At 30.5% G+C, this 15,194-nt stretch overlaps 1 protein-coding gene across 3 annotated transcripts in view; it reads left to right on the forward strand.

Annotated features, from left to right (window-relative positions):
- LOC105258008 (UDP-glucuronosyltransferase 2A3) overlaps positions 1–15,194 on the forward strand; it is a 51,659-nt gene that overhangs the window by 5,184 nt on the left and 31,281 nt on the right. Inside the window, exon 1 of one of the 3 annotated variants that reach the window (XM_025412275.1) lies at positions 45–1,272. The exons of 1 other annotated variant lie outside the window; for it this stretch is intronic. In XM_025412275.1, the coding sequence (XP_025268060.1) occupies positions 162–1,272 (1,111 nt within the window). In that variant the 5' untranslated portion in view covers positions 45–161. Of the gene's footprint in view, positions 1–44; positions 1,273–7,257; positions 8,396–15,194 lie in introns of those variants that run through there. One more of the 3 variants, XM_011268994.2, reaches the window with a different exon arrangement.

The following is a 15,194-nucleotide window of genomic DNA, read 5'->3' on the forward strand; positions in this document are numbered from 1 at the left end:
AATAGTTACACGACGAATAGGCAGATCGATTGATTGCGCACAGTTAGTTGGCAAAAGCTTGCGGCGGAAATCGGTTGTATTGCCCGATATAATTATTGACTTTATTTATTACTCAGTGAATTAAGCCTATTTTGATATATATAAGTATATATATTCGCGATATGTGGCAAGTATATTCGTTTAGCGTTCTCATTTTGATCGTGGTATTTTCGACGTACTGTTCAACTGTCAACGAGACTGTGTTTGTGAATGCAACCAAGTCAAAACTCAAGATATTAGGTATTTTCGGATTTCTTGGCAAGAGTCACTTCGACGTGTTCAAACCGCTTTTGGAAGAACTAGCTCGCCGGGGTCATGAAGTCACTGTGGTTTCATACTTTCCTCGAACGGACGATGCTAAAGCGAAGGAACCGCTGCCTAATTATAAGGATATCAATCTGGTAGATCCTGAGATCGACGTTTATGTAAATATCGTAGATCTTAAACAAATTAGTCAATCTTTATTCTTCTATATGGAGGAGTTAAATATATTGATGGCCGAGGTCACGTGCAATACTAGTTTACGACATCCAGCAATCACGGAATTAATTCGATCCGATGAAAAGTTTGACGTAATTCTCACGGACAACTTCAATACTGACTGCTTTCTGGGCTTCATTCATCGTTTTAAAGTGCCTTATCTGGCTTTTTCGTCGCATCAAATCATGCCATGGACCAATAATGACATGGGTAACGAAGACAATCCCAGTTATATCCCAATTTACTTTTTTGGTTTCATTAGGCCAATGAATTTTCTCGACAGAATAACAAATACCGTAGGATTGTTCTTATACAAGGCAGCCTACGAATATTGGTTTCGATCTGTCCATCAAGTTATCGCAAACGAGGTGTTCGGTTCTGATCTTCCCAAGCTACAAAAACTTGCTCAGCAATCGAGTGCATTACTAGTTAACACTCACAGCAGTCTTTTTGGCAGTAGACCTCAGTTGCCGAATGTAGTCGAGATTAGTGGAATTCATATTCCGTCCAAGATTAATTCGTTACCGAAGGACCTAACTGAATTCCTCGACAGCGCACACGATGGTGCGCTCTTCTTTAGCCTCGGCTCCTTGATTAAATCGACGACTATGCCAAAGGAAAAGCTGGACGCGATACTGAAGGTATTTAGCTCGATCCCGCGAAAGGTGATCTGGAAATGGGAGAATGATGAGTTACCATATAAAATGGACAACGTTATGACTAGAAAATGGTTGCCTCAGTATGACGTGATGAGTAAGTAAGAAAAGTGAACATTTTATATCTCTCTTTATATCTCTCTTTTTTTATATTCTCTTTCCCAGAAAATGATTCAAATTTACAGAGTCAAATCGTTATTCGGTATTGATAAAATCATATTAATACGATTACAGTCATATATATATATACGATCTTAAATATTACTGTAGGCGTTTTTCAGCAAGCGACACAGAGGACACAGTGTATCACTTTATCCTTGCTAGTTGCTGAATGTAAAAAAAGATGAAATAATTCACTGTGTTACACTGCTATAACAGAATAAAATTCTAACTAAATCATGTTTGAAGTATTTTATCAAAAAGAATAAAAAAAGTTTCTACTCAGATTTTTAATATTTTAATATATTTTTTAATATAAATATTTAATATATATTTAATATATTTAATATATATTTAATATATTTAATATATATTTAATATATATTTTTAATATATTTTTAAATACGTTTTAATATATTTTAATAAAATTTTATAACTATTTTTATAAACTCACCTGAAAATGAAAAATAAAAATGTATATTGCGTTTTATCTTTTTACGTCACATTTAATTGCGACATTTAGATTAGATAAATAACTCATAATTATTATTGTAGTATATAAAACTGTAAGTAGTCTAAAAATAAGTTTGTAATTCCGTCGAGTTATCCAAGTCTGCGGACATGAGAAATGGCAATCTATCCTTTAAAGGTTTTAATGTCACTTAACAAACTATATACAATAGTTACCAAACTACAGTTATGAGATAAAATACATGTTTTATTGACTTCTTCATCATAAATGATTGATTGTAAATTATCAACAATTATCGCATAAATATCGCAAATAAACTCAATAAGAAAAAAAATGTTTGAACGAGATATTTCCAATTAATTGTGTATTTCAAAAAGTTAATCTTTAATTTTAAGAATTCTGAAGAAACATATTGCTCTTATCAAATAATCGTAGATAAATATTTGGTTAAAAAATTTAAAATATTTTTTCGTTTTTCTCTCTTTCTCTCTTAAAATTTTAAGATATTATTTATAGTATTCCACATATTTATAGTTAAAATTTTTAGCAGTTTAATATCAAAAAAAGTTTCTGATGAAATAAGAATGATCATGTAGAAAAATAAATTTATCGATTTACATCCTTGAATTTTAATTCAACTTTAAGTTAACAAACAACTTTGTTCCAATTTGATTTCAATACAAATGCATCTTTGAATGTTTTCGCGGAATAACAATTCAGAACTTTTTGATCCAGCACGCATAAGCGATAAATAGATGCTCTTTTATTTGAAGAATTCGAAATATTTATGATTTCTTGGACAACTATGTGTAGAACAAATATGATAGAAAATTATTATATTTATAAATTATATATTTATCGCAGTTGTATATATATACAGGTTGTTAAAAAAAACCAATTCATTATTTATATAGTAGATAGGACACACCATACTGAGTAAAAAAACCTAAGTAAACATAGGTCGAAAGCTCAACCGTTTCTGAGATATAAACATTTTTGTATTTTTATCATGATGGACTTACTAGCTTCTATGTGTCTCAAACATAAATGTAAATCGGAAAAAATGTAAAATATGACATATGTTTATATGAACTTTTTTGTTTTTTTTGTGTCTTTTTTTCCGCCTTGAAGTGCGTCTCACATATTTATTCATACACTTGTGTGTGTATGTGTGTGTACGTGTAATATAGTTATATATACAATATATTCTTTTCCCTTTTTTATTTTATGCAAGCACATTTAGTTCTTATCAAGTAATATTTTCAAATTCGACAAAACAATGAATTTATAATTTTTACATTCGATAGTCACATACTCTGTGACTCATTTAAAGATTTTAATTTACAATTAAAATTTATTTATATCAAAATTCACTACGGTGCTTCTTGAAGTTATTTAGAGTTATAGCGTAAATCAAGAGTAAATTGATTCTATTATTGATTCTATTAATTTTAATTCTCATACAAAGTAATTGTAGCATAGTTCATTCTTACTTACGTAACATACGAGTTTCTTTGGCAACATCAGGGACATAATAGCACAAGCATTATTTCCTCCATAACACTTTATCTTTTATTTAAAAATATAATAAATAAATATTATACCAATAATGTGTGCGGATAAATAAATCAAAAAATTTTTTTAATAAAAAATGTATAAACGTAATAAATATCAAAAAAATTATTCTAGTTATTCATTAGAAGAATTCTAGTTATTCATTAGAAGAATATATTTTTAACTAACAATTATCTTTTATTAATTTTAATAATTTAATTTAATATTAATTAATTAATTTCATTAATTTCATTAATTCTAATAATTTTATTAATATTAATTCATTAATTTATTAATTTTATTAATTTTATTAATAGTTACAATGAGCTTGAATATTTTTATGTCAATCATCATTATCATACAAAATGTTAGAAAGAGTCGCCGAGAATCGGAATATATTATCAGCATATTGGTAGGGCACTATCTCTAAATAACCGAGCACTGAATTAAAGCAGTTAGTTACACGACGAATGGGCAGATAGATCGATTGATTGCACAAAGTTAGTTGGCAAAAGCTTGCGGCGGAAATCGGTTATTTATTGCCCGATATAATTATTGACTTTATCGTATTACTCAGTGAATTAAGCCTATTTTGATATATATAAGTATATATATTCGCGATATATGGCAAGTATATTCGTTTAGCGTTCTCATTTTGATCGTGGTATTTTCGACGTACTGTTCAACTGTCGAGACTGTGTTTGTGAATGCAACTAAGTCAAAACTCAAGATATTAGGTATTTTCGGACATCTTGGCAAGAGTCACTTCGACGTGTTCAAACCGCTTTTGGAAGAACTAGCTCGCCGGGATCATGAAGTCACTGTGGTTTCATACTTTCCTCGAACGGACGATGCTAAAGCGAAGGAACCGCTGTCTAATTATAAGGATATCAATCTGGTAGATCCTAAGATCGGCGTTTATGTAAATATCATAGATCTTAAACAAATGAGTCAATCTTTATTCTTCTATATGAAGGAGTTAAATATATTGAGATTGATGGCCGATGTCGCGTGCAATACCAGTTTACGACATCCAAAAATCACGGAATTAATTCGATCCGATGAAAAGTTTGACGTGATTCTCACGGAAAACTTCAATACTGACTGCTTTCTGGGTTTCATTCATCGTTTCAAAGTACCTTATCTGGCTTTATCGTCGCATCAAATCATGCCGTGGGTCAATAATGACATGGGCAACGAAGACAATCCTAGCTATATCCCAATCATATCTTTCGGATCCATTATGCCAATGAATTTTCTCGACAGAATAACAAATACCGTAGGATTGTTCTTATACAACGCAGCCTACGAATATTGGTTTCGATCTGTCGATCAAGTTATCGCGAACGAGGTGTTTGGTTCTGATCTTCCCAAGCTACAAAAACTTGCTCAGCAATCGAGTGCATTGCTAGTTAACACTCACAGCAGTCTTTTTGGCAGTAGACCTCAGTTGCCGAATGTAGTCGAGATTAGTGGAATTCATATTCCGTCCAAGATTAATTCGTTACCGAAGGACCTAACTGAATTCCTCGATAGCGCGCACGATGGAGCGCTCTTCTTTAGCCTCGGCTCTATGATTAAATCGACGACTATGCTAAAGGAAAAGCTGGACGCGATACTGAAGGTATTTAGCTCGATCCCGCGAAAGGTGATTTGGAAATGGGAGAGTGACGGGTTACCATATAAAATGGGCAACGTTTTGACTAGAAAATGGTTGCCTCAGTATGACGTAATGAGTAAGTAAGAAAAGTGAACATTTTATATCTCTCTTTATATCTCTTTTTTGATATTCTCTTTCCCAGAAAATGATTCAAATTTACAGAGTCAAATTGTTATTCGGTATTGATAAAATCATATTAATACGATTACAGTCATATATGTGTATATACGAGATTAAATAGTACTGTAGGTGTTTTTCAGCAAGCGACACAGAGGACACAGTGTATCACTTTATCCTTGCTAGTTGCTGAATGTAAAAAAAGATGAAATAATTCACTGTGTTACACTGCTATAATAGAATAAAATTCTAACTAAATCATGTTTAAAGTATTTTATCAAAAAGAATAAAAAAAGTTTCTACTCAGATTTTTAATATTTTAATATATTTTTTAATATATATATATTTAATATATATTTAATATTATTTTTAATATATTTTTAAATATATTTTAATATATTTTAATAAAATTTTATAACTTTTTATAACTCACTAAAAATGAAAATAAAATATATTGCGTTTTTATTTTTTATGTCCTTATTAATTGTGACATTTAGAATAGTATAATTACATAATTATAATTATATTATAAAATGTAAGAAATATATAATATTAAGTAGTAAAAGTATATAGTAGTAAAAAGAAAAATTTATTATAAAAAAGAAATATATAGTATTATATAATATAGAACTGTAAGTAAAAATGGTAATTGTGCATAAAAAGGCACTTCCACAAATTGTTATTGACTTTATGTAAATATTATCCCATTAACGTTCTGAAGGTTTTACCGGTCGTTTTATCAAAAGTTATTAACAAATAAATTGAGAAATATTGACATAAAATTTACTTTATTTGTTCAGATTTACTTCATTTAAATATGTTATAGAATTTTCCGAGTAATTTCATATATATACATATATATTATATAAATATTATAATATATATATACATATATAGACTCACTCAAATATTTGGAGATATAACTAAAAAAGGATAAAATATAAATACAAAATAGTTCCGAGCAACCCTGCCGGTAAATTCTAATGCAAGAGATCTATCGTTTCCAAAATCTTAATTATTCTCGTCAATTATTAAGCAAGTTTCGAACATTTTGCTGTCGATTAGAATACAACTAAGATTAAAAAAAGACCTAATAACATATTTGATGTTGAAATTCCATACATTTTGAATATTGTTCGCAGAATCAATCATAAAAAGTCGAATAAATAAAATGATGCTTTCTTAATTTCAATTTGACAAACATTCGATAATGATTTTATTATTATATTATTTTTGGACAACTATGTTAGAACAAATATGTAGAAATTATTATATTTATAAATTATATATTTATCGCAGTTGTATATATACAGGTTGTTAAAAAAAACCAATTCATTATTTATATGGTAGATAGGACACACCATACTGAGTAAAAAAACCTAAGTTTCAAGGATCAAGGATCCATTCCTTTGCTTGAACAGTATTTTTCCCCATCAGGAAGCAATGTTTTATCAAAACACGAAATTCCAATTTTTCCATTCTTTTGAAAATTGCACAAGTAGCGTCACTAAAACCACTGTAACTTGTAAACTAATGGTCCGATTGAGTTGAAATTTTAACACGGCGCGTTTGATATTGGTGCTTCCCCAAAATAATATGGATTTGTTATTAATGGCGCCATTTATATGTCAGGCCCGGAACTTATTGAGCGATGTGTTATTTATTAGAAGAATATATTTTTAACTAACAATTATCTTTTATTAATTTTAATAATTTAATTTAATATTAATTTATTAATTTCATTAATTTCATTAATTCTAATAATTTTATTAATATTAATTCATTAATTTATTAATTTTATTAATTTTATTAATTTTATTAATAGTTACAATGAGCTTGAATATTTTTATGTCGATTATCATTATCATACAAAATGTTAGAAGAGTCGCCGAGAATCGGAATCTATATTATCAGCATATTGGTAGGGCACTATCTTCAAATAACCCAGCACTGAACTCAAGCAGTTAGTTACACGACGAATAGGCAGATAGATCGATTGATTGCGCACAGTTAGTTGGCAAAAGTTTGCGGCGGAAATCGGTTATTTATTGCCCGATATAATTATTGTCTTTATCGTATTACTCAGTGAATTAAGCCTATTTTGATATATATATATAAGTATATATATTCGCGATATGTGGCGGATATATTCGTTTAGCGTTCTCATTTTGATCGTGGTATTTTCGACGTACTGTTCAACTGTCAACGAGACTATGTTTGTGAATGCAACTAAGTCAAAACTCAAGATATTAGGTATTTTCGGACATCTTGGCAAGAGTCACTTCGACATGTTCAAACCGCTTTTGGAAGAACTAGCTCGCCGGGGTCATGAAGTCACTGTGGTTTCATACTTTCCTCGAACCAACGATGCTAAAGCGAAGGAACCGTTGTCTAATTATAAGGATATTAGTCTGGTAGATCCTAAGGTCGGCGTTGATGTCGGCGTAAATGTCGTGGATCTTAAGCAAATGAGTCAATCTTCATTCGTCCATATACAGCGGTTAAATACGTTGAGATTGATGGCCGATGTCACGTGCAATACTAGTTTACGACATCCAGCAATCACGGAATTAATTCGATCCGATGAAAAGTTTGACGTAATTCTCACGGAAAACTTCAATACTGACTGCTTTCTGGGCTTCATTCATCGTTTTAAAGTACCTTATCTGGCTTTTTCGTCGCATCAAATCATGCCATGGACCAATAATGACATGGGTAACGAAGACAATCCCAGTTATATCCCAATTCACTTTTTTGGTTTCATTAGGCCAATGAATTTTCTCGACAGAATAACAAATACCGTAGGATTGTTCTTATACAAGGCAGCCTACGAATATTGGTTTCGATCTGTCGATCAAGTTATCGCAAACGAGGTGTTCGGTTCTGATCTTCCCAAGCTACAAAAACTTGCTCAGCAGTCGAGTGCATTGCTAGTTAGCACTCACAGCAGTCTTTTTGGCAGTAGACCTCAATTGCCGAATGTAGTCGAGATTGGCGGAATTCACATTCCGTCCAAGATTAATTCGTTACCGAAGGACCTAACTGAATTCCTCGATAGCGCGCACGATGGAGCGCTCTTCTTTAGTCTCGGCTCCAGGATTAAATCGACGACTATGCCAAAGGAAAAGCTGGACGCGATACTGAAGGTGTTTAGCTCGATCCCGCGAAAGGTGATCTGGAAATGGGAGACTGATGAGTTACCACACAAAATGGACAATGTCATGACCAGGAAATGGTTGCCTCAGTTTGATGTGATGAGTTAGTAAGAAAAGTGAACATTTTATATTTCTCTTTATCTCTCTCTCTCTATCTTTATATTCTCATTCTCAGAAGATAGCTCGAATTCACAGAATCAAATCATTGTTCAGTATTGATAAACTTTGACTCATATTAATACGATTACAATCATATATGTATGTCTATACATGAGACTAAATATGATTATAAGCGTTTTTTAGCAAGCGACACAGAAGACACAGTGTATCGCTTTATCTTTGTTAATTGCCAAATGGAAACAAAAATGAAATGGTTCACTGCGTTACACTGCTATAATAGAATAAAATCTTAACTAAATTATGCTTTATAAAAACATCATATTTTATCAAAATGAATAAAAAAAGTTTAGCCTAGATTTTTAATATATTAATATATTTTTTAATTTATATATATTTAATATATATTTAATATGTATTTTTAATATATTTTTAAATACATTTTGATATATTTTAATAAAATTTTATAACTATTTTTATAATCTCATTTGAAAATTGAAAATAAATATATTGCGTTTTTATTTTTCTGACGTCGCGTTTATTAATTGTGACATTTAAAATAGTTATAATTACAATAATTTTGAATTAAATATTATAAAATGACAATGTAAGAAATATACAGGGTGTTCTAAAAAGGTATGTCAAAAATTTAAGGAGATATTCTTCATACCTGGAGAATGAAAAAGTGTTATATGGACATAGGAAATGCTTATTTCAGGAGTTATGTTGAAAATATTTTTAGCTGTATTATTTATACAAGGAAAAATTTTAGGATTAATTATGTAGACGACAATCGTTTAATTGGGCTTATTTACATTTGGTTTTAATGTGACTTTGAGTATGTTACAATAAATATTGAAAATGTTCACCATTTTCGCATCGATTTTTATTTGTGGGGACATTTAAAGACAATCATACATGCTACACCAGTGCGTGATATTCAAAATCTTCGTGATTATATCACTGCAGATTGCGAGATAATCCACTGTACACCAGGCATTTTTGAACGTGTCCATGAATCGATGTGTCGACGTGTCACTGCTTGTATTCAGGAAAATGGTGAACATTTTCAACATTTATTGCAACAAACTCAAGGTCACATTAAAACAAATATAAATAAGCCTAATTAAACGTTTGTCATCTACAATAATTAATCCTAAATTTTTCCTTGTGTAAGTAATACAGCTAACAATATTTTCAACATAACTCCTGAAATAAGCATTTCCGCACCTATGTCCATATAACATTTTATCGTCTTTCAAGTGAGGAATATCTCCTTAATTTTTTGACATACCTTTTTAGAACACCCTGTATAGTATTAAGTAGCAAAAAGTATGTAATAATAAAAAGAAAAGAAATTTATTATAATAAATTTATTATAAAAAAGAAATATATTATGTAGTATTATGTAGTATTATGTAGTATTATGTAGTATAGAACTGTAAGTAAAAATAAATTATGTAAATGTGCAATAAATATTAGACTCTATATTAGGTTAAATATCATGTCACTTACGTAAACGTCGGAAACAGCAAATAATTGATGAATAATGAAAATACTGAATAGGAGAGAATATACTGATAATTAAGTCTAACTTTTTAAAAAAGAATAATTATTATGAAATCAGTAAAATAAACATAAATTTGAATCTAAATTATACATAATAAATTTTGTTATACACGGGTTATTATTTTTCAATCGTAATATTATCATAGAACCTTTTAAGACATCTAAGGTTATTTAAAAGTATGCTTTAAGAAAAAATGTATTTACTTCTTGTTAAATATTTTTTTAAATGTTTCAGATGTTATTATTTTTATTTTATTGATTCAGTCGTAAAAAATAAATGCTTTCGAAATATAATTTCTGCGTTTTGCAGTTTAACATTTTTTAAAGGGATATGATTTAATGCATATAACCTTGCCATTGGAGGACTAAACTAAAACGTAAATTTGCAACATCGATGCTCATGTGCGCGGATGCATGCGCGGAACTCCAACTGAAAGGGTTGATCGTTATTATCACACGTTAAGTTTATAATTTTGCCGAGTTATCCAAGTCTCTGTGGACATGAGAAATGTCAATTCATCCTTTAAAGGTCTTAATGTCATTTAACAAGCTGTACACATAATTACCAAACTACAGTTGTGAGAAAAATATGTGTTTTATTGACTTATTCATTATAAATGTAATCGTAAATTATCAATAATTATCGCATAATTATCGCAAATAAATTTGATAAGAAGAAAAAATGTTTGAAGGAGATATTTCCAGTAATTAATGCATATTTCAGAAAGCCAATCTTTAGTTTTAGTCTGAATAAACATATTGCTCTTATCAAATAATCGCAGATAAATATCTTATCTAATAATTTCAAATATTTTCTCGTTTCTCTCTCTCTCTCTCTCTCTCTCTCTCTCTCTCTCTCTCTCTCTCTTTCTCTCTCTCTCTCTCTCTCTCTCTCTTTCTCTTTCATGATAATATCATAATAACGTGTGTTTTAAATTATAAACATGTAAATTATTCTCATCATCACTCAATTGTTATTATGTTTAAATCATAATATCTGAATTATGATCGGCAATGAGAAGTTCATTATGATTGTGAACATTTTATTATATATTTTTTTATTAATTAACTAGTGCAAAGAAATATGTATAATTTTTCTAATTTTTGCTATGTAACATGCTTGTTAAAGTATGTAGAACAAAAAATATGTGAAAGTGAGATAAAAAATTAACACACAAAAAGCATTTTTCCGTTAGACCATCTTAATTTATAATTCTTGCGTTAATATTTTGGACAATTGAATTTTAATGCACAGTTACGTAAAATGTGGATTCGCTATCATAACTGAGGCTTCCTTGTGCTAATGAGCAATATCAATCACGTGACAAATTCACATATCGTCGATCGCGGTCGTGGTCACTGATAATTCAGCTTCGCGACAGTCGTTTCCGCGAGTCACGCTCTTTTTATAATAGAGCAAGCATGGATTTGCAATGGTAATGCTCTGCTAAAAATTTCACCGGATCGTTTTAGATACCTTTTGACATATTTTATTGCCCTCGCACTACGCTCGATGATCGACGACTGCACCTGCGGCGCGCGATTTTATTTTTCCCCTTAGTTTTTGTCATTTTTTTTTGCCTTTTTATCGCGTTGTCCGCGGTTAAACTGTACTGACGGCGGAACGAGATGGAAACATCCCATTTGTCCGCTCCTTCCGGTCTCACTCTGTTTTCTGTTAATAATAATGTTCCCTTTTATCCCCGAGCCGGCTTTACATGCTTTCGTGAAACACGATTTCGACAGTAAAATTATTTTTTCAAAGGCCTTTGTAATCGATAATCCACTTATTGCATCTTGTTCATCTTTTTGTCTCTCCCGTTCTAATTACGTTGATTAATGGTCAATAAACGATAAACACATTTGAAAAACATTTACTTGCTAATAAGGAAAAATTATATCCATTTTTTGTATAACTTGTTTTGCAATCATGATTGATAATTAAACTTGCGTGATATAAGATTTTCTCTATTCATTATAATGATTATCATCGAGTATCACTTTCCCGTCTATTATTATGGCTTTTTGTTTGGTTGCGTAACACAATCGCCATCGTAATTCTATGCTGAATCGGATTGCCTTTACAATCTGGTTTCAGGGTATTCCTGTCGATGATACTATTACGTGAAATATAGACTTGCGTGTATTCTAATGTAACAATAATACGCGACTGCTGCAGCTGTAGCTGCGTGCATCAGTAATATCTCTCTGAGGACGATGTTTCTCGAAAAAGTATCATCTTTTTATTGTTTTTATTGACTTGAAAGAATGCCGTTTCTCTTTCTTTTTTAATATATGTATAAAATAATAATAATAATAATAATTTTTAATAAATATGTATAAAATGAATAACGTAATAGGCTCTCTGAATAAATAATATAAAAAGCCGGTGTAATTTATTAACATCTATTATTATATATATTATTTTAAGACAATTTTAAGTTCCTGAATGATAGTAATAAATAGTAATAAAAGTAATAAAAGAAAAAACAACTGTTTAACAATTATGCGAAACATCTTCCAATCGTTAGAGATCTGAAATTTGAACAAATTCTTTCTAATGCGCACAAGAATTGTGCAAAACCATGTACGAAAGACAATTAAAGAGGATTCGTATTATGGGATTATCTCTACTGCAGATTATCTTTATGTGTGCGTTGGTATGTGTTATTCCATCCAAGTGTTCCGAATAAACGTGTTTATCGGCCATGACCGCGAGAAATTGGAATACTTCCGGAAAGAGCCGGGATTCTCTGGCGAGCGCGATGAAACTAATCGCGCCGAATCGCGGCGAAATCGGTCGACGCGCGCGAAACATCGAAAGCAGCTTTCGAATCCTCGAAATCGTATGGTATGTGCTATTTGGTCCGGGCCACGCGGGGGCGAGCGTCAAATAGTTTTGAACGTCCGAATCGGGAAAGCCGGCGTCGGCATATTTGAGGAGCTTTTGGTACTCCTGGAAACGATTTGCACCAATCTAGAATAGTAATACACGATCGAATCTCGGGATAATTGGCAACAAACTTGGCGCTGGAAATTAACAAAGATATCAACATATTAGTATAAATATTTATGGCTTTTATACAAGAGGAAATGAACGCGTCTATATTAAATCTTATAATTATGAAGTGAAATACCTTCTAGAATTCTGTCAAAACAGAAGAAGAGAGAAAATGTATATTATAATACATAATTTTTTGTGCTCTAAAAATAATTTATGAATGCTATAATTTGTGTAGACGATACAGGGTGATTCATATAAAGTGATCGATGTGAATATTAGCTAAAATTGAAGAGCTATGAAAAAATTTTTATATCAAAAGATGTTTGATATAGAGGGAGATATCGTATGGTACAAACGATATTTTTATAGATGAAGGCATTAAGAAGATTTCAAGATTAACTTAATTTTTTAAAATGGAATTCTTCTATTTTTATTATGTATTCTTATAGCTTATCTCGAGAGCTTTCCAAAGCACTATAATAAAGTATTTCTTTATTGAGTACTTTTCGAGTTATGAGGCTTGAAATAATTTCTTAATTTTACATAAACCATAAAATATGTAGTAAAGTATTCATTTTTCGATTATCTTACCTTAATACTTTTATGTACAAAATAATGAGAGGAATCAATTGGTGTAAAGAAAAAACATTTGTTTACATCAATTGATTCCTCTCATTATTCTCTGTGTCAAACATCTTTTGGTATAAAAATTTTTTTCATAGCTCTCCAACTTTAGCTAATATTCACATCGGTCACTTTATATGAATCACCCTGTATATAGTAAGAAAATATATAGAATAAAAATTAACTTATAGCATATAGTAATATTTATTTATGAAATTATAAACATTGAACTGAAAATTGCATATTAATTAATGAGTATATAATCATATCTCTAAATAATCATTATTTACAGTCAGAATGCACCAGCCAAATAATGATATTATGAGTTGAGTTATTACGTAAAAGAGTTGTTATAAAACAATTTTTTAGAAATATGATAATGATCAATTTTAATAGCTTAATCGATATTTCTGCTATATTCGAAGTTTGCGATTATATCTAAATATTAATTTTACGTATCAATTAATTAAATTAATTAAAGATTGAATCGAAATTATTGATATAAATCGAAATTTTTTATATAAATCTGCGATTATATATCGATATTATTTTAAAAATCATGATAGCAATTACATTGTGATTTGATATAAAATTATCAGTCTCATTGATTAATTGCTTTAATTAATATATAATATATATTATATAAATATGGATGTATTATTAGATTTTTTGTAAAACTTTGTTTAATTACCTTTATAATTTAAGTGTTTAACGAAAAATTATAACACGTAAAAGAGAGAAAGACAAGGCTACAAGAGAAAAAGATTTTTTCAATGTAAAATGTTAACGAAAAAAATTATCAAAATAACATTCTTGTCATTCTACGCATTTGATTTTTAAGTCTCGTTTATCTTAATGCGCTTCAACTAAGAATTTTCTAATTTATTTTTCAATAAAAAGGCTTTCGACAATCATCATATAAATTTATTTATCCGATAACGTGTCTCGAATATTTTGATAGTTTTAGTGTCTAGATTATTCGTTTATACGGGAAGGGACGGACAGTGCGCCTACTATATGTCCGTAGAGATGGCGAGAAAGAAGGTAAAAGCCGATAAGAACGCGAGGTAGAAGGCGAGGAGACTGCCGCGAGAATTTTCGCGTAAGCACTTTTGCAGCTCGGCCTCTGTCGAGTGAAACGACTTTAATTAGGCAACTCGCTAACGACCCGACGGCAACATAAATCACCGTTAAAGCTCCCTCGGCTACGCCAGGAACCACCCTCGTTCTCATCGTCTTGATTTTCCTCTCTCTTTCTCTCTCGGTTTCCCCTACGTTTGCCACCATATCATTTCTGCTCCTTCTGCTCGTCGCGACGGTCCATCATCCATGGTGAGTGTAACGTTTCGTTACTTTCCGAGTTATGTCCACTAGTGAACGACTTTCTTAGAAATATTATAAAATAATAATCCGAGCTGTTTTCCCCAGACGAAATCCCGCGCATTAAGGAGCACACGTTCGTTTTATATACGTTTCTTAAACGTATCCAATGCTTTTTAACCGTAAAGCATTAATAAGAAACATTTCTATAGAAACCATAGTTAAGCAAACGTATTTTTCACATTTCTATGGACAAAATAAAAATTAA

This window comes from Camponotus floridanus, unplaced genomic scaffold (assembly GCF_003227725.1).
Source record: "Camponotus floridanus strain SB8 unplaced genomic scaffold, Cflo_v7.5 scaffold5, whole genome shotgun sequence".
NCBI lineage: Eukaryota > Metazoa > Arthropoda > Insecta > Hymenoptera > Formicidae > Camponotus > Camponotus floridanus.